Here is a 19,823-nt window from a genome sequence, read left to right as displayed (position 1 = left end):
TTGGTCTGTACATATTCAACACCTCAGATTATCATTCCATCAATTTTAAATGAGATTCAAAGCAAAACTCATCGAAAAAACATGCTAGAAACAAAAATTTGGAACATTTAGACTATGCTAATGGAAAATGATAACAGCACTTTAGAAAACATGCTTTCGACTCTGAAAAACACAGCACGTAAACTTTAGATACCACTTAAAATGGACTGAAGCAAAAATAGTAGCAACTCTCAGAACTATTATAGTAAAAGAATAGAGGTGGAAAATTTAAAATCGATATTATTATCTTGCCCCTTTGCCAAAAGACATGGCTCTACATCATGACCATCGTTTCGTCTAAGCACTGATAAGTTGTTAAAAATACTAACCCTTTCAATACTATTTCCCGGTGATCTCCATGACCCTATGCGTTAGGTGGAAATTTGAATATTTCCATATTGTCATGGAGGGTTGACAGCATAAATCCTGGGCTCTTACAAGAATGCACTTGGCATCCTTTATGAAAAAATCATATAAAGTATCTCAATTGACAATTCTCAAGCCCAGTCATTCTAACTTCAATGATCTCACTCTTTGCTCTAGAATTTGGTTAACATTTTATTTTCCATTGAAATTTCTCTATTTATCATTCAAACAAAAGCAGCACAGAAATAATCTGATATTCAGAATATTGGAAAGCCTAAAGAGATAATTTACTAGATCCTTTTCTTATTTGAATTAAATAAGAGAAAGAGATAATTTACTAGATCCTTTTCTTATTTGAATTAAATAAGAGAAAAAGACATTAGCTAAAGGTTATCAAAGACCAAATTGCAAAAAGGATGACGATCTTATTTCTAGCTCAAAAAATAGCTCTCTCGAGTACCATTGTTAGGTACCACCATGAAAAAATGAGCAGAGATGGCAAGGCTTCAGTGAGGCCTTTATTGCTGTAAATAAATCTAAAATGTCAGCAAAGGACAAGGTTAGAGGACTTTTGCATCCTCTTCAAATGACCCAGGGTGCTTAAATAAATGAGAAGATAAAAATTGCAGGACACATCCCAGCTACTCTCAACGTAACAAACAAAACTTGATTAGTACCAAAAAAGGGCAATCTCAGTTCTCACTCGCAAACTTAATCCCCTTCTCAATGGAAGACTTCAGCTCTGATTTCAGTCCTTCTAGCCCCTGTTTCTCATACTCGGAAAGGGAACCCAAACCCAATACTTCTTCAACACCTTTTTCACCCAGTCTTACCTGCGGAGACAATCATCAAATCACCATGTTACTCTATGATTTTCCGGCGTAGATGGAAGGAAAATTATTTTTAAGTTGTGAAATAATATTACACGAAATACATAATAAAATTTCAACTCAAAACCAGACCTGGCAAATTACGTAAAGGATAATATTCTCGTAATAAAACTAGCTTAATTAATCAACTTCACATTATTGATATCCTCATTGCTAACATGCAGGTCCTAATTCAAATAAAATTGAGGTGCCACAAATCCAATGTTTTAAAACTCCGCCTCGTCCGAGGGTCAACTCCAACTCCAACTCCGACTGGGTATTGACTCCGTCGGCTCGATTTCATTGACTCAGTCGTTGTAAAAAAACATTAAATATATTTTTTTATTATAAAAAAAAAAACATAATTTTAAAGATTTTCATTCATGTTTCCAAACACAGCATTAGAATATAGATAGAAGACAACATATGATCAAAGTAGGCTCATGAATATATCCATTATATCAAAATGGCACCCAGCACACTGTCCAATACAATGTACATTCATGATGATGATATAGAGATCAAAACAAAAACACATAACCAAAGAGGCTAGAAATGGTGTTATCCTCCAAAATAGATTGTAAGTCATCAAGGAACTAATACAAGGGTCCAAGAGTGTTCCTCACTCCAAGAAAGTCCCAAAGTGCATGTGTACATCTTTAAAAGGTGCATCCTCCACGATGATGTCATCTAGGACAGACCCTATGTCACCCTTTTCAAGCATGTGAGTGACATGGCACCCCTAAGGGTAAGCATTGGCATCAAAGAGGGATGTGCTAGCCCTCCTAAGTCATCTCAATGATAACCATCCTCATCTGTGCTTTCGAAGAAGGCACCATCCACCAAAATAGGGTCAAGGCCAGCCAGGGGGCATCTTCAGTCCATTTGGGCATATCATCAAATAGTCCAACGTCCAAGCTTTTAAGTTTAGTGTTTTAGCATTTGGAGGCTCATCAAGGGGTGTAGCATCACGTGGAATCAACTCAAGGCTCGATGCTCATCTTTGGAGGGCCAAGGTTGGGGCCACAAAGTCAGGTTTGCTTTAAGAAGGGGGCAAAGAACCTATTGGAAGGTTTTGAAGAAGAATGAAGCTATCCCTTAAGAAATCTCTATTACATATGTGATACCACCTAAACAAACCTCTCAAGATCAAGCGAGATAAACTTATTTAGGGACAAAAAACCATTAAAGTATCATAGTGAAAACTTTGGAGTCCCTCAAAAGCAAAAAAGTAAAAAAAAATCATTGTTTTTTTGTTCACGGCCGCTGTCATCCAACCCCGCCGAATAGGTTCGGACTTGGCCGAGCCGACCGAGTTGTTAGACAACTCGGCCGGCTCGATAATAACTTGGTCGGCCGAACCAGTTCACTGGCCGAGTCAACCCGGTGAGGCCTTGACTCGGACCAACTCGGCTGAGTCGGTTCCGAGCTGGCCGAATCTTAAACACTGCACAAATCTACATATCACATAATACAATAAAAGGAGATGACACAGAGATCTAAGGAGCTTTATTTTGCAGTTCTGATTATAATAAAAGAACAGAGGTGGAAAATTTAGAATTTATATCAATGTTGCAAAAATCGTGATTGGGATAAAATTGGCAAGGGTCCAAAGAGGGATTTTTTTCATTTTGGAACAAATCTTGGCGATTTTTTGGCAAATTTTCCATTCTGAAAAAAAACCTCCAATTCAATCACCATGCCAAAAAAAACGCGCGATTTTCGCAACGCTAATTTATATTATTATCTTGACTCCTTTAAAAAAGACAGCTCTACACCATGACCAGTGTTTCGTTTAAAGCAGCGCTGATGAGAACATTGTTATTATTCTCAATATTAATTACCCTTTCAATGATATTTACTTGGTATTCTCTATAACCCTATGCATTCAGTGAAAGCTTTGATCCAGCCATATTCACATATCAGCAATAAAGTAGGAACAGCGATGTTACTTCCATAATCAGATATTTATGGCATATGCAGAGAAACAACAAATATTTCCATGTTGCTATGGAGGATGAACAGCATAAATCCTGTGTTCTTACAAGCATGCACCTGATATCCTTTATAGAATTGCTGACATTTTGTGAAAAAAATCATGTGTCTCAATTGGCAATTCTCAAGCCAAGTCATGGTTAACAAATTATTTTCCATTGAAATTTCTCTTTATAATTCAAAGAAAACAAGCACAGATATAATCTGATATTCAGAATATCGAAAACCTCTAGAGATAAGATAATTTTACAAGCACATATATGATACTTCTCTCATTTGAAATAAATGGAGAAAATGACATTAGCCAAAGGCCATCAAAAACCAGATTGCAAAAAGGAAGATGATCTTATTTCTTGCTAAAAAAAGCGATCTCCTCTAAGTTCGTTCAGGGACCATCACGACAAAATGAGAAGAGATGGCAAGGTTCGAGTGTTGCCTTTATTGTAGAAAAATAAATCTAAAATGTCAGCGAAGGAAAAGGTAAATATTACTCAATTTTCAATCCCTAGTACATCCTACAGCTACTCTGTATATGATATTCCAAATTGATCCCCCTAGACCTTCTCTTACAATCCCTTTGTAACATACCCACCCGGATATCTCTTGAAAAGCCCACAAAAGTTCTGAGTTTATAAGGTCTGGTTTACTGTGATATTTTAACAAACGGTTTGCATATTATGTGTGATAGTGACTTTTAGATATTTGTTCTCAAATAATCATGCACAGTAATCAACACACCCCATGAAGAAGCATTCAAATGTCTTTGACTGATTTCTATTATGCCCAGAAATGTATACAATGTTGATACAAAGTCAAGATCATAATATATTCAAGCATAAACACTCCCTTTCTGATTTAACATTAAAGAACACAGTGAAAAAAGAAACTAGTGGAACATGGGACTTATTTCAGTGAGTAGCCTCCAAATATCAGTCGCAAGGTTGTGAAGAAACCAGCAGTAATAAACACCACAATATACTAAATCTGAGAGCTGATATATGTACATAAAATGATGGTAAACAGTGATACGAAGAACCTGGTATACACAGTGATATATCTTCAGTTTAATGATCAGTCGAACCTGGTATACACAGTGATATATCTTCAGTTTAATGATCAGTCGAACCTGGTATACACAGTGATATATCTTCAGTTTAATGATCAGTCCCTTGTGCAACTTCAGCCATTTTGACCTCAGGAAAATGACCCCATGTAATTTCTCTGCCCTCTGCTACAGCCACGAATATGTTACATGAGTGCACTTTTTTGTAGACTGAACGCTGCCATCTCAATACATATCAGTCCCATGAACAAATGAGAGGTACAGCCACTCATTCTTGTCAATTTACATGAGTATTTGTGCCCAGAGAGGTAAGCAGCCAGCAACGAGAGGGTTTAGACCTTTGTTCAGTCCACACCAGCAAAAAGAAGATGACCCAGCTTATGGAACTAACAGAGAAGGGTCAGCAGACTCATTTCTTCCACAAAATAATTATAATATGGCCAGCAACTGAGGGACAATTTCGGCCACAAACTCTGCTACAGCGACTGTGAATTTGGCTTTCCTTTGAGGCAAAACTCAGTCAACACAGGAAAACACACCCAGAATTTGAGTATGGAACCTTTGGCAGGTAATAAAAGAAGAACTCAACCCTCGTACAGTAGTGGAAAACTAGTCCTATTCCCACAGGACTTTGACCCGCAAAACTAGGAATGGCTTGGCCTCTATGGCAGTAAACTCCCCCTTTTCAAGTCCCGAATCCCATCCTCTTTAATGGGTGTTCACAATCTGTTCAAGGGTGAAGAAAACCCATATTAAAAGATAAAATCAATGGATAGCACTGTTACCTCCTTATCTTCTTCAAATCTCATTCTTCATTGAAGCACAATGGCTAAATCTAAGTGATATCGCTTCTCAAACTAGCTAGGGTGTATAGTTCCAACACCAAAACTAACAACCAGACTTAAGATTTCCAAAACCCTAGACCCTTCTCCAAGAGCTCTCCAAAAAAATATTCTCAAATGGAAAATGTTAGAATGAGAGACCCCCTCATTTCCCTTTTTATAACTCATTTACCTTTTCCCTCCAATTAAATATTTAAAAGAACTTTTCCTTTCTTTATTTAATAAAATGACTTTTATAAACTAATTGAAGTCACTTTTAATGCCGCAAAATGCCTACATTGGTCAAAATGCTTACTTTTAATGCCTCTATGGTCACATTGGCCACCCAAAGCTCTTTTTTATCATCTTGCCCTATAGATCTTTTTGCCCCAATTCCAATGAGTTATTACACTAAAGTGTTTCTCCAAGTAATTAGCCCAAAACAACACCTTAAATGTAATTAATTAAAATATGCTTGTTAATAACATTGTTTTACAAAGATCGTCGAAATGCAATGGAACCAAGAGAAAATCGTCTGGAATTGATCCCGATGATGAAATATGGTAAGTGATCCCAGTCGGACCTATAAACTCCTCTAAAACCCTTCAAGCCCACCAATGGAGTAATCTTGCTCCTATGACCAGGCTAACACAAGCTCTGGAAAACCCTCCTAACCACCTCACCAGGTAATCGAAAATTTGGGGACATTAAACCCTTCTATGCATCCCTCCTCAACAATTCCACTCCCCCAGCTCTCTACTTTCAACAAGCACCAAGGCACTCTACACAACCCATTCTCCAACAAATCTCCAACATAGTCCTATAGAACAACAGACCACTAAGCAACCAGACTCACTTAATGCCGGCAGTCCTCGTCATGGCACATCGATCCCTATCTTACCAACTTGGGTAGTCCAACCAACATACAGCTTCTTTCGTCAATAAACTAAGCACAACAAAGGATAAATCTCCCAATAGTATACATATTACCATATACTTATACTTAGGCACCCTCTCCATCGAGTGCAACATACAAGCATACTTCAAGGGCAACACCTTAATCACCTCTCATCCACATTGAGCGTTCACAAACCATTGCCACAGTGATGTCCATCCTCTTGACAAAATCAAGGTAATCAAGACCACAGTCCATCACTCAAACACATAGTCCCAACCTCACATAACATCCACCACTTTTGGATCAAAACATGTCATCACAGTATCTAGGCATTGATAACATTAGTTTTTTCTCAACAGGCCTCAACTAGGCAACAACCACAGCCTTGAGGGGATAAGCATAACAATAGCATGGGCCACTCCATTCAAAATTTTATGTTTACCACCATTCACATACCAAGGCACCTACACTATGTGGCTCTTCAAGGGAATCTATCTCACACAATCTCAACATAACCCTAGTTTTTCACGGGTTATTATATGCCTCCATCCATTGTGTCTCCCTCTTTTTGATGAATATGGTTCTTATACATAACGCCATAGCCTATATAGCACTAATGTTCTAGAACGTCATCCCTCCACCAACATTACATCCTTCAACCTACTACACCACAATGCCCTGCCTCATTTACGACATACCAATAGCTTTCCTTTTCTTACACTTCCTCAGCAAAGTTCACAAAACCTAATACAACAGCTTAACTTGTCTAACGGATGCACATTTCACTCATTGCGCCACCAATTCCATGTCTACCATTAAAGAGCCTTAGTACACAACAATCAAGCCTATCCTTTTTTATTTCAACCCTTTCTCTGACAAGCATTACTATTGTATGGCTCATAATTCACACAAAACATGCAATTCACTTCCTTTTGGTTCCAACATCACATATCTGCCCAAATTTTGAGGTTGTCACTCTCACCAACTCTCTCTTTTCTATCAACATCAACCAATGTTCTCAAGATTCAAACCACAACTCTTTATTAATCAAGATTCACCACAATCCATAGCCCTCATCTTCTGTACTTCATATCACATCTTAGGCAACTAGAATCATCTCTTGCACTTGCAACCAACATCTTTATCTCTTGCGGTCTCATTTTTAAACTGAGAGGGAAGCATAGATGCTTTTGAACTAAATTGGGAGGAAACAATGTAGATAACCAAAGTGACCTAACCATGGAGGCTGCACCACTCAACCAAACAGCGCCCAACTTAATTAATGAGGTAGACAGCAAGGGCACCAATCAATCCAACAATGTCCAGCTCAACATCCATAGCTTAAGGGGAACATTCCTTGATTTCAACTATGATAGTGTATTTATTAATGTGTAACATGGAGTTACATGCACACTACATGCAAGAGATGCTTATTATTTCTTTCTCGACCCTTAGGTTGTGTGCATCTTAATTGGGCCCATTGTATTCCTTTATATAAAGGTCACTTGGCCAACACTACAAACTAAGCCATTTTGCCATTAGGCTTTCATAGCCTCTTTTTATTCGTGTTATTGCTCTTTTTCTTGGGTTGAAAGTTGCTTTAGATTGTGTGCTTCACCAATTATCTAGGGTTTAAACTAACTCATCTCCTAATGCATTGTGATATTCTGAGGTTGACACTCTCACCAACTCTCTTTTCTATCAACATCAACCAATCCTCTCAAGTTTCAAGCTGCAACTCTTTATGACTCCTCTAGATTCACCACAATCCATAGCCCTCATTTTTTGTACTTCACATCACATCTTTGGCAACTTGAGCCATCTCTTACACTTGCAACCAACATCTTTATCTCTTATGGTCTCATTTTTAAACCAAGAGGAAAGCGAGGATGCTTTTGATCTAAATTGGGAGGAATTGATGTAGATAACCAAGGTAACCTGCCCATGGAGGATGCACCACTCAACCAAACAGCACCCAACTTAATTAATGAGGTAGACAACAAGAGCATCCTCTCCAAGGAGGGCGCGCCAATCAATCCAACAATGTCTAGCGCAACATCCATCCCTTAACTGCTACATTCCTCAATTTCGACTATTATTAGAGTGTATTTATTAATGTGTAACATGTAGTTGCATCTTTCCAACATACACTCTACATGCAGGAGATGCTTATTATTTCTTTGTCAATGCTTGGGTCGTGATTATCTTAAGTGGACCCATTTTATTCCTTTATATAAAGGTCATTTGCCCAACATTATAAACTATGTCATTTTGCCATGAGGCTTTCATAGCCTCTTGTTATTCTTGTCATTGCTCTTGTTCTTGGGTTAATCATTGTTTTAGACTTGTGCGCTTCGCCTATTATCTAGGGTTTAAACTAACTTATTTCCTCGTGCACCGCAATATTTCAAATTAATTTTATTGATTTCACATTACATAATTCATTTCATTTCAAATTTCAATGTTCCACAGCATAGTTAAAACCCCACAAAGGGTTACATCGATGAGGCGATGGATAAGTCTATGGTGGAAAATTTATAGCATTAATACCCTGGAAACTCCTAGGCCATGCAATGACTTCACTTGTGAGCATAAATGGAGTATGTTTAAGAAAATCCACACAAATAAGCACAACCAACTAGCACAAAAAGATTGAATGATCCCATATTCACCCACTACAAGCTTCAACTCTACATTAGCGTGATATAAGGTGATTCTCAAGTACTAATCTAGTTTCTATATTAACATCAACACTACAGGAGGTATTGATCATGGGGCAATTATGTTCAATGACATAGATCCAGCATCTTATGGACTTGACCAAACCCAAGCAGCAAAGGAAAACTTTAACATCAACGGCATTGTTCATGGGGCAATTAGGTTGGATGGCACGAACTCGAGATTCGAATGGGGCTTGTAAACCCATGAGGCTCCCCTATTTACAAATCAAGAATTAGATTCTCTATGTTGAGGCTTCAACATAATGGCCAAAGGCTTCCAATTCCCAACTCCTAACTCTTGGGAAATGAGTCAATTTACTATATAGATTTCGCATCAAGCCATAGTTAGCATTGATATCAATGATTAAACATATGTGATATATGAATTTTGGACAAAAGTTGATATTTTGCATTGTATGGAATCTGGACATTGATACACTATATTGCATTGAATTTTGAGGACAAGGAGGCAAGATTTAAGGCGGATGTAATGCTCTCCCAAATATCCATATGTTGTAGGTATGGGGAAGACAAAAGTTAAATTTCACATTTTATATGGAAAAAAAAACAAGGATTTTAGGCCTAGGATTATTACAAAACCAATAAAAGTAGAAATCCTTATATAGATCCGATTTGGAACAAGGATTATGATACAACATCAAATTAATATGCAAATGATAGATTCAAAAGACATTGACACTATCAATAATGAACCCTCCCACCAAAAGATAAAGATATAGGGTATAAGAACCTACCAAACATAGGAGTCAAAATGTTGTTGCAATCATCCCTCATTACAGCATCCTACACAATATTCTGACACACACTGGCTAGATAATATTTGTCAAAATCTGACTATCAAGCTAGTGAATGAACATTTTTCTTGAAGTTGATGCCACATGGGCATTGATTTGGATGGGAGCGTCCACACTCACATTAGACCATCGAGGGATGTCTTCCAAACCTCATTATTTGAGCAAGAAACATCTAGGAACATCACACTAAAATCCCTGAGTCCCCGAGGACAGTGAAATGGGAGAGATGTGTTACGCAGGGTTGGGGACAAGTTCTCATGCAACACTATTGATCCATTTCTTATTAATGAAGCTTGTTTTTAAATAAAATTTTAGTATATTTTAAAATATTTTTTCTGTTGGAAATACTGAGTGGAGGGGTGAATCAATATTTCTTTTCAATTGTTATTTTTACCAGTTAGATCACTTATAACACAAAATGATAAATAAGAATAAATACTTTTATTAATCTCTTCTATACAATAAATTCAATATAATAATGTGTAGGGCTCCAACCCTAGATGAAGACACCAATCTTCAATCTCCTAGGCTCCAACCTGTAGTTTGCCAACCAACGACTTGGACTTCCCAAGGCACCAACCTCTAGGGCTCCAGCCCTATCTCTGGTACAGGCTCCAACCTGGTCTCTTGAGGACTCCTATCCTCTAGGGCTCCAACCTTATCTTCCAAGGCACCAATCTTGTCTCTATGTGGCTCCAACCTCTTGCTTCAATTTGTCAAGATAAGTTTAGTAATTGTTCACAGCTCCCAATGTCTTCTTCAACGAGCCCTGTCTATCTTCAGTAATGCCTCCTCCAAATCACTTCATCAATGACAACCTTGTCTTCTTAGAAGGTGTCTCAACGGCTCTCCATGAGGGCTTCAGCAAAGCATCATGTCTCCAAGTGTGCCTTCAAAATGTCAGTTCCAAGGTATGTCTTCACAAAGCTTCAAATGCTCTTCCAAACTTTCTTCAAGGATGCTTCAAGGTCTTTAATAAGGTGCCCCAAGACTTCTTCAAAGTTTCTTCAATATACTGCACCAAACCCGCTCCAAAAACTACTCTAAGGATTTCTAGGATCTTCAAGGCTCCAAAATAGTATTTTAAGATTTTTCTCCCACACACAAGATCTGACCACTTCAAGTATAGTATGCTGCTTCAAGATGCTCACAAATTGCTCCAAGATTTATTTTGGCAAATGCTACACTGCTTACAGATTTTAACTTCATTGTTCAAACTTCAGAGTTATAAGTTCATCACTATCTCAACATCCAATCTTCACATTCATCACACAGGCCTGAAGTTGCAATAGGTAGAGGCTTAAATGTGTATACACTGTGAAAATTCCTACACTGGAATCCCTACTACAGCAAACTGATGTTAGTTCTCCTACTTGATTAAATCATACAAGTTATTTATTATTTATTGTCTTCTACGGTAAATTTCGAAGAAAATACATCTGCAACCTTCACTTAATTAATATATTTGCGGAAACAAAATACTGAGCAAGAAAGAACAATGCAACACATAGGACACAGTTATTTTTGAACAAATAGTCCTCGGAAAAACCCAATGCAGGAAAATTGGTGCAACAATTCTTAGGGTTTATTATTATGCAGGAGAAATTCTGAGTACAAATCTAGGATGCTCAACTAGCAATCCTTTCAAGAGAAAATACTAGACAAAAGACTAATGAAATAATCTCACCCTGTCACTAGAGAATCAGTGACTGATCCTTTAGCTCTGGAGGCTCTACGTCACCCTCTGCGTGGCCTCTGCGCAGAATTGCATCACCCTGGGCAGCGTCTGCGTCACCCTTCCTAGGTATTACGTTGCCTCTCCGCTTTGGATCCTCTGCTAGATGAGAAATCGACTTTCCTACCTCCCAAACTCACACCCTGGCTTCCAGCAACTGAACTTCAAATTCCCTCGACAGAAACTCGACTTCCCCTCACTGACTACGGTGCCTCTACATCAGCACTACGTAGGCCAGCGTTAGCCTTCTTCTGGACATCTTTCTGTCCTCTCTATGCCTTATACTCTCCGGAAATTCCTTCTCCCGGATTCTCATTGCCCCTATGCTGCAAGATCTCCTCAATTGATTTTCCTCCTGAGAACTTATCACCTCAAAAAATCGATTTTCTCAATCTCTCTGTGTTTTCCAAATGACCCTCAAGTCTCTTCTCATATCTTCCCGTTGGGCAACCAACAGCCTAGATTAAAACATAATCGAAGGCTCAAATCATTTTGACTTGATCCATGGCTTTCTCTAGAAGTTTCACCTTGATTAGATTAATACCCATTAATATTTTAATTTTCCTAAGTTTAGACTTAGGAACCCCATTAAAAATATTAATTATTTTAATAAAATCACTTCTGGGTGGAATTTCTCAAAATGCTTTTTGGGTTCTTAGAATACCTGTGCCCAAGCCTCCCTGCAAAATTTGAGGCTTAGCGCACATCCGATGCTACCCCAAATCAGCATACACTCCATAGGTCAAAGCTCCACTGATATTGCAATACTCAAGCTCCAACGAGGTTCAATCAAACTACTGTAACTTATGCACCAGGTCTTAACTCCAAGTGTAAAACAAGGTCCGAATGTTGAGTACAAGATCCTGTGCCTTATCCAAGAGACTGTGTGGGAATCCGAGCTTCTGTGGAAGAGTCTGAGGTTCTGTGGAGGAGTCTGAGCTGTGGCTTATCAAATGCTGCCCCACAGTCTTCCAGCAAACAGTTTGCTTGCCTTTTTATCACAGGTCCGAAGTTACTGTGGCTGCCTGGTGGTGTCTGAGTTAAGTTTGGCTGCCTGTAGCTTAATCCTTCTAGCTGCCTGTGGTGTCTGAGGTTTTGTAGCTGCCTGTGGTTAAGTCCAAGCCTCCACTGTAGCTGCTTCAGTTGTCAAATAATTCCAATCTGATTTATAACCCAATCAAAATATCCTCCTCGGTGTTGTTCCTCGCTGTGCTGTCACTTGACTGTAATCTTCACCGAAAATCCTTGGTCAAATGAGTGGTCCAAACTTGTATTTATAGTGATTTCATTTATAACTGAAGGGACACGTCTATTTGAAGTGAGGGTGGCTTGTATGACTGAGTGTAGGTTGGCTTGCAATAAAATATATATTTCTCAACTTAAAAATTCATTTTCTCTTCAACAACTGGGAGTTTGAGGGCGAGGGCTCACTAGAAGTCGGAAAAGGTCCTCTTCAAGATGGTGAAGGAGCCAATGTGAAAGGATGCCTTCAAGGTGACAACAAATAATTTTCTTTGTGACTGTTCTTGAAATTTTTATTGCAGACCATGGGACGACTGTTTTGGAATTTTTAGTGCAGACCTTGGGGATTTAGGATTCTTCATGTATAAGGATTTGTCATCAAGTGTGTCATTATGTGGTAATCAAGAGTAAACATTCATGTCATCAATTCTTTCAATAGTGTTCATCAAGTGTCATTATTCATGACATCATCTTATTAAATCTTTAGGTTAGGGCTTCTTCACATGAGCAAGGATATCATATTCCCACAAGAAGGTTAGTTCTAGGGCTTGAATATTAGGCACATAATTGGCACTTAGGGGTTATACATTAATCTTCAAATTTTAGGGCATCATGGGTATCTTAGACTAGACTTCTTCATTAATGGCTTGACATCTTCATAATGTAAGGGCAACCTCTAGGGTTTGAATGAGCTTCATTGACATCATGGGAATAATTACCATGTCCAAATATGTCATATTGACATCAATGACAACTCTGACCAACATTTTCAATACGCAAGTCAAGTTCTTACACTCAGAGACATTTTTAGTATTTTAAAATATTTTTTCAACATGCATGTCAAATTCTTACACTCAGGCCTCACCAAGTTTGGTGTCGAGCTCAAAATTTCAACACTGTATTTGGGCATACACACCTGAGTCACAACACTATGAATTGTAGGAGGTAGTACAAAAAAATCTGAAATATTTAAATTTAAAATTAATAAAAATGATTATGTACTTGATGACAAGGAACTTGCACATAAAATTCTTGGCATAAAGATAAAGGGTTATAACCAACCAAAATTCAAATTTGTCAAGTTATGCTTTTATTTAACATGGCCCAAAGATGCAGAACTTTTACCTTAGAGGCAAAGAAAGGCAATTCAGTAACATTAGATTGGACATAAGAGCACTCCACAATGTTTGGTTCCCCATTCAGACCTTTTAGAACAGAGCTAGCAAAAACAGCTCCAGCATAACTGCAAAATTCAATTCCAAGATAAAATTGCTGAGTCAATAAGCAGTTCCAATCTTTCAAATATTTTTCTGTGGTAAATTGCTACACTAGCAAGCCAAGAAGCAAAATTTCAATGCACATAGATATAGTGAAGGATGGGAGCAACATGAGATCAGCAACCACCAGACCATTTTATAGAAGAAAGCTATCTAGAATCTACTGCCCTTTTATTACGGTGCATTAACCCAAATCACATATCTCTAAAGATTGATTCACCTGCCTTCATTCTTACTCATCTGCTGCTGACTGAAAGCACGGAATTACAAATAAAATCACATCCATCTTTGGTAAAATGTAAAGGCATTAAACTTTACCTAATAGCTATAATGAACGAGTTTATAACGAACTCATAAAGTATTTGATACTTATTTTAGCCATGTCTCTAATATCTATTTCTAGTAACAATCTGAATTTATTATTATTTGATCTCTATATTCATAATGAAATTCAGTTAAAATCAAAGAAACTTCTCATGTTTCTCTTGGAGTCATAAAATTAGCATATATTAGAGCACTAGACTATTATTATAACTGTGATGGATAACATGTTTGGTAATATTTTTATGAGAATTTCAGCTTTATGGTTCCCAGCAGTAAAATATAAAACTTCTCCAAATTTCCACTGTTATGGAAAAACTAAATGTTGGAAACCTAGTCCTTAGGGATTATGGTATTCTCTTAGAATATGAGGGTCACAGATGAAGGTGAATAGTCTTCAGGAGTCCATGAGACCTATTCAAAGATGAATCCAAGGTTAATTAAATAATGTACTTATATGTGTATCTAATTATTAGTTAATGAAATTGCATCACACATTTTATCTTACTCTCATCTCCATTCTTGTGTCCGACAGTGGTATCGGATCTACCACGACTTTGTGCCACAGGTTTGTGGCCTTCCTTCCTCGACCTGGGCACTCTTCTTTACCAGCCTAGGCAATCTTCAGCACTCTCTTGCTACAAACTAATCTGGGTCTAAATTTCCCTCTAATTCCCCAAGCCATTCTTCACGTCCAGTATAGGAATTTCTTACTCCTCGAACTTAAACATGTAACGTGGAAGAGAATCCTCTGAGGCCCAAGCTGCATAAGGAGCTGTGATCCAATTCTATTGGAGCTGGCATTACTTCTTCTACCTGCTCTCAAACTTCCCGCTGTGTCACTCATTTTCCTACCTGCACCCCATGCGCTTTCAATCTCCGTTGTTGAAGCAAGGTTCATGAATCAAGTCCTGTCCCATTGAGTTTTTGCTGGCTTTGCGCTTGAACATGGAGGACAGGCTATTCCCAACCGAGCTAGGGCTGTTGCAGCTCAGAGAAAACATGCACCATTTTTTGGCAAGGTGACACGGCCTCGTGATCTAGTATATTTTTCCATCCCTCATACTCGTTCATTTTGCACAGGCATACCTGAAGAAGGGATAGTATTCTTTTGCCTCTCTCCAATGATTCTACACTCGCAACTAGCATGATGGATGCTTTTGGGTTTTCATAAAACACTGCCCTCTCGATAATAAATATTCCTTGAATCTTGGGAAGACTAATTAGGAATACGTGGTAGGGGATAAAGCTATCTGGGAAACAACTTGTAGTTCAAAAAAGACAATGGGGCACAGGTTCTCAGAGTGCACGAGTGAACTCCTTGGAGACTCTACAGTTGCCCATTAATGAATGCAGACACTGATTTCTCATATGATGTATGCAATTTAGGCAGACAAATTATTTTGCATGGTCGTTAATGAAATATGTATTTTGTGACATTTGCTCATAGTTGGTGTTATTTCACAGACCTCCAAAAATGAAAGGGTTGGACTTGTTCATAAATGTGGAAGGCCAACAACCAGGATCTGCAGAACAAACAACCCTCAATGCTTCATATGTCAACGGCATCGACTATGATCATATCGCCAATACTAGGGATATTCACACTACAAGAGCAGTGTATATCATAGTTTTAAAAATCAAGACTAGTCTTCAAACGAACCCGATTCAATAAACCAGGTCTTAAAAAAATACAGAAATTTATTATTTTAAAGAAAAAAAATACTTTTAAGATTCCAAACCATTAAAGGCAAAATATCCAAAGTTTAATCATCTATATACCATGTACGGGTGAAGATATCAAAATGGCACAGAGTGCAATACATATTAACAACATAATATTGAAACTGTCGGGGGGAAAATGGATTTCGCGCAGTGCTCTAGGGTTTGTTCTTCTGCAATTTCTTTTATTGATGCTGCCACTGGTTATGAGATTGTATCATACAGATAAAGCGGGCCAAGAAACGCAGACAGAAAACCCATCTTACACCACAACGATGGACGAAGGTCATTGCGGGCTGGGATTTTTTAGGAACGTTTGATCCTCTGCAACAGACTGCTTTCAGCCTCCTTGGATGGGCAATGGTTCAGACCCTATGTATCCTCCTTCAAATGGACTCAGAACATGGCAAGTGCCATGGAACAGAGTTAGTCCATGGTTTTCAAAGAATGTTTTACCAACAGAAATCCGGTAAGCTTGGGATGCTCACAATGAAAAAGCACTACAGGGTTGGCATCTGAATATCGTCTTCCCTCTATCACAGGTTTTTTCATTTGCTCTGCTTGTTTGCTTATGATGTCCAAGGTAATGAAGTTGCCTGCATTAATGTGGGATCCCTTTTCTCTAAAGATTCCCCCTTGCTTCCCCATCTCTATTCTAGACAAAAGACAGGCAGCAAGTGAATGAAATATTTCACATTTACATAAAAAAACATCAATGGTAAGTCTTCTGGATTGAGGGCTCAGAATTGGTGGAAAATCTGAAACAGCAGATTGAGAACAGCCTCGGCATCTTTGCAAATTCTCAGTGCCTATTATTCGAAGGAAAAATGCTTCAAGCTCCTCAGTGATGAAGGACTACAGCATCTCATGGAACTCTACCATTATTCTGAACCTGAGGCTGCGTTGTGGAGCATCAAGCTCCGGAAATCCCAGTGGATCTGCCTCTTTCAAGGATGTAATGCAAGAAAAGGCTCACAACCCACCAGATCAACTCCAATACAACTCGGGACCCTACAACGTATAACAAATGGAACAAGTACCAACCATGGAGGTTAATCTTCCAGAGACATTCTCTATATTCTGCTCTTCAATTCGAGGCTGTAATATGTAGGCTCAATGGAATTTGGCCTAGATTTGACGCTTTACACCAATGGGTCTTTACTTCCTGGACTCCCAACTGTGACATCTACTTATATTCCAAAGGATTCTTTATTGTACAATTCGATACAGAAAATTCTAGAGAACGTCCTGAATGTTGGGCCCTAGTTTTGGGGAAGTGTTGGGCTCTTCATCACCCCATGGTTCCCAGATTTTGATGCCACAAATATGATGGTCTAACTATGCCAGTATGGGTGAGACTACCAAATCTCCCCCTCCCTTTCTAGCACCACAAGATCCCAGACAAAATTGGAAACACCCTAGGAAAATTTAAAAAGATGGACCGAGAAAGAACAAAGAAAAGTATTTTCACTTTCGCCAGAATCTGTGTTGAGATAGACCTCAGCAAACATCTACCAGATCACAATCAATTGAAACACAAAATTTTACAGTCGACCCAAGTATTAGACTACAAGAACACAACATTCAGATGTCATACGTGCTTTCAAACATGACATCTGCAAAACACATGTCCACAAACAAAAAAGATTCCAAAAAAGAAGAGGCACAAAAGGATGGCAGACCTTCGACACTCACCTCTCAAAAGAAGAAGACGAAGAAACCATGGAGAACCAAACAAATCATGCAAAAGTGGATGCACAGGCCCATCATGTCTTTGTATCCCACGTGTAGAATGAGATCGAACCTCAGGAGATCCATACCAAAAAAACAAAAAATGAGGCACTTACAGAAAATGAGATGGGAATACAAAGAGATCCCATGTTTTTGAGAGTTCAGACAAAGACAAAGAATCCCCTGCAAAGGCAAGAGGTTGAAAACTAGCAATGGTTCCAGTTGGTCAAAATTCAGGGGGCTGGCAGAAAGTGCAGAAAAAGCAAGGGAAGAAAGCTAAGTCATTATTATCACACTTAACTTCAATGTTACATATATATCTTTTCTTTTATTTTCCTTTTTTGCTCATAAGCCACGAAGCATAGTTTTCAGAATGCTTTTTAGCATATGCAGAATGAAATTGTGTTCCATTGTTTCACGATGAATAAAATTATGGGTATTTTCCTTAGGAAAAATATCAACAACATAATACAAAATCAATGAGGCCCTAAATGGACTCTATGGTCCAAAAACCATGCTACAAACTACTAGAACACTGGCCTACTACAAATCACTAATCAATATGATCACTCAAACTCATCACCACTACTAGAAATGGGATCATCAACAGGAGCTACATAAACAACATCTGGCTCAAACTCTTAAACTCCTTGAATTCCTCAACCTTATAATATGGTAGAAAAAGATTAACATCTGTTAAATTTTTGGTATGTTCTATACTTAGAGCAATTTACTTCAATTTTCTTATTAGCCCAACATCAATATCCAGATTAGCAATCACAACAGCATGATAGTAAAATGCAGATAGAACATAAACATAAACAGCGGAAGACAAGCCAAGACAAGAGGACACAAGATGTGGCACCAGCCAGGGACAAACCCCAATGCGGGGAAACCCTTGATCAATTCTTCTTATATTCTTCAATAGTTCAGCAAAAAGAGAGAGATAGTACAAATATACAAATCTGATATTTTATGACAGCAGCAGTAAAGCATTGACCAGAGAAGTCAATGCTGGTCAAACAGGACAGAATCTTCCTCTAAATGGCTTGGTCAGGCCTAGTCAACTTCAGCCTCCAACAGCTAGCTCAATCAGCCCAAATGCTACTCATAATACTGATATCCTTCTGCTAATGATGACTGTTCTAGTTAGGGCACTTGATGCAGCCCTGAATTCTTATGACAGTCTTCAAACAATATCTAAGAGTGCTGTAGCATACACTTTTGGAATTCATCAATCTAGTAGCCCTTCACTAAACACTGCTGCAACATGTCAGCACAGTGGTTTGCTGCATTACTGGTTAGGGCAGCAATCTTCAGCCCTCATCCTCCATACAATCAACAATACAGGCCTTCAAAGGCTGCGGTGCACCAAGGTGAGACACCACCATTGCCACGCTGTCAAGTCTAGCTTGATACCCTTAGACAACCCTTAGAACAGCCTTTGCTGCTGGCTATGGCCTGTGGCCTAGCCCAGCAGCAAGTTAGCCCTATGGTCCTCCATTGAACAGCTTACAAGCATCATCAAAGCAGCAGTATCAAGCCTACAAGAACTCGGCTTGCTGTCAGCACTTACTAGCATCCAATCCGCATATACTATTCAGCCCTACGCTGATCTGTTCTTAGCCTTAAGGTCAGATCTCTTCAACTTATGACTGAGGCTTCATTATCTTGCAAACAGTCCTTAAAACATGCCTTGAACAGCCTCTTTTGTCATGCTGTCACCTACAGCAAACACGCTGTCCTTCCAGGCTTATTCTCACTATGTTAAGACTCCTTGCTGCAGTTAAGGGCCTCTCCTTGCTGCATCTTAGGGCTCTTCTTGACTGTAGTTTAGAGCCTTCCTTTTGACTGTGGCTAGGGCCTCTTGATTGCAGATTAGGGCAGCCTATTTACAGCGGATTAGGGCATCCTTTTTACAGCAGATTAGGGCCTCCTCTTGACAGCGGATTAGGGCTTCTTTAGACAGCAAATTAGGGCTCCCTATTGCTGCGTATAGAACCTCTTCTTAACTGCGTATAGGGCTTGCACTTCACTGCTGATCAGGCCTCTTTTTGCTGCGGATTAGGCCTCCTCCTTGACTGCGGCTAGGGCACCTTTATGACTGTGGTTATGTCTCCTTCCAGGCTGCGGCTAGGTCTCCCTCTTGACCTTTCTTTCCACCACGTCCTCTTTGTGAAAAGACAAACCCAAAACGAGTGGAGAGAGA

At 38.8% G+C, this 19,823-nt stretch overlaps 1 protein-coding gene across 1 annotated transcript in view; it reads right to left on the bottom strand.

Moving 5' to 3' along the window:
• Positions 1-728: 728 nt before the first annotated feature.
• LOC149162464 (malate dehydrogenase, mitochondrial-like) overlaps positions 729-19,823 on the bottom strand; it is a 40,572-nt gene continuing 21,477 nt past the window's right edge. The window contains exons 6-7 of the mRNA XM_089437277.1: positions 13,689-13,806; positions 729-1,238 (exon numbers count right to left, since the gene is read on the bottom strand). Coding sequence (XP_089293403.1) covers positions 1,098-1,238; positions 13,689-13,806 — 259 coding nt within the window. The 3' untranslated portion in view covers positions 729-1,097. The remainder of the gene's footprint in view (positions 1,239-13,688; positions 13,807-19,823) is intronic.

The sequence above is a fragment of the Pinus tabuliformis genome, chromosome 5_2, assembly GCF_031772625.1.
Source record: "Pinus tabuliformis cultivar Carrire ecotype Pingquan chromosome 5_2, CPIR1, whole genome shotgun sequence".
NCBI lineage: Eukaryota > Viridiplantae > Streptophyta > Pinopsida > Pinales > Pinaceae > Pinus > Pinus tabuliformis.
Note: the sequence above shows the minus strand (reverse complement) of the source record. Positions and strands in the feature narration are given on the sequence as shown.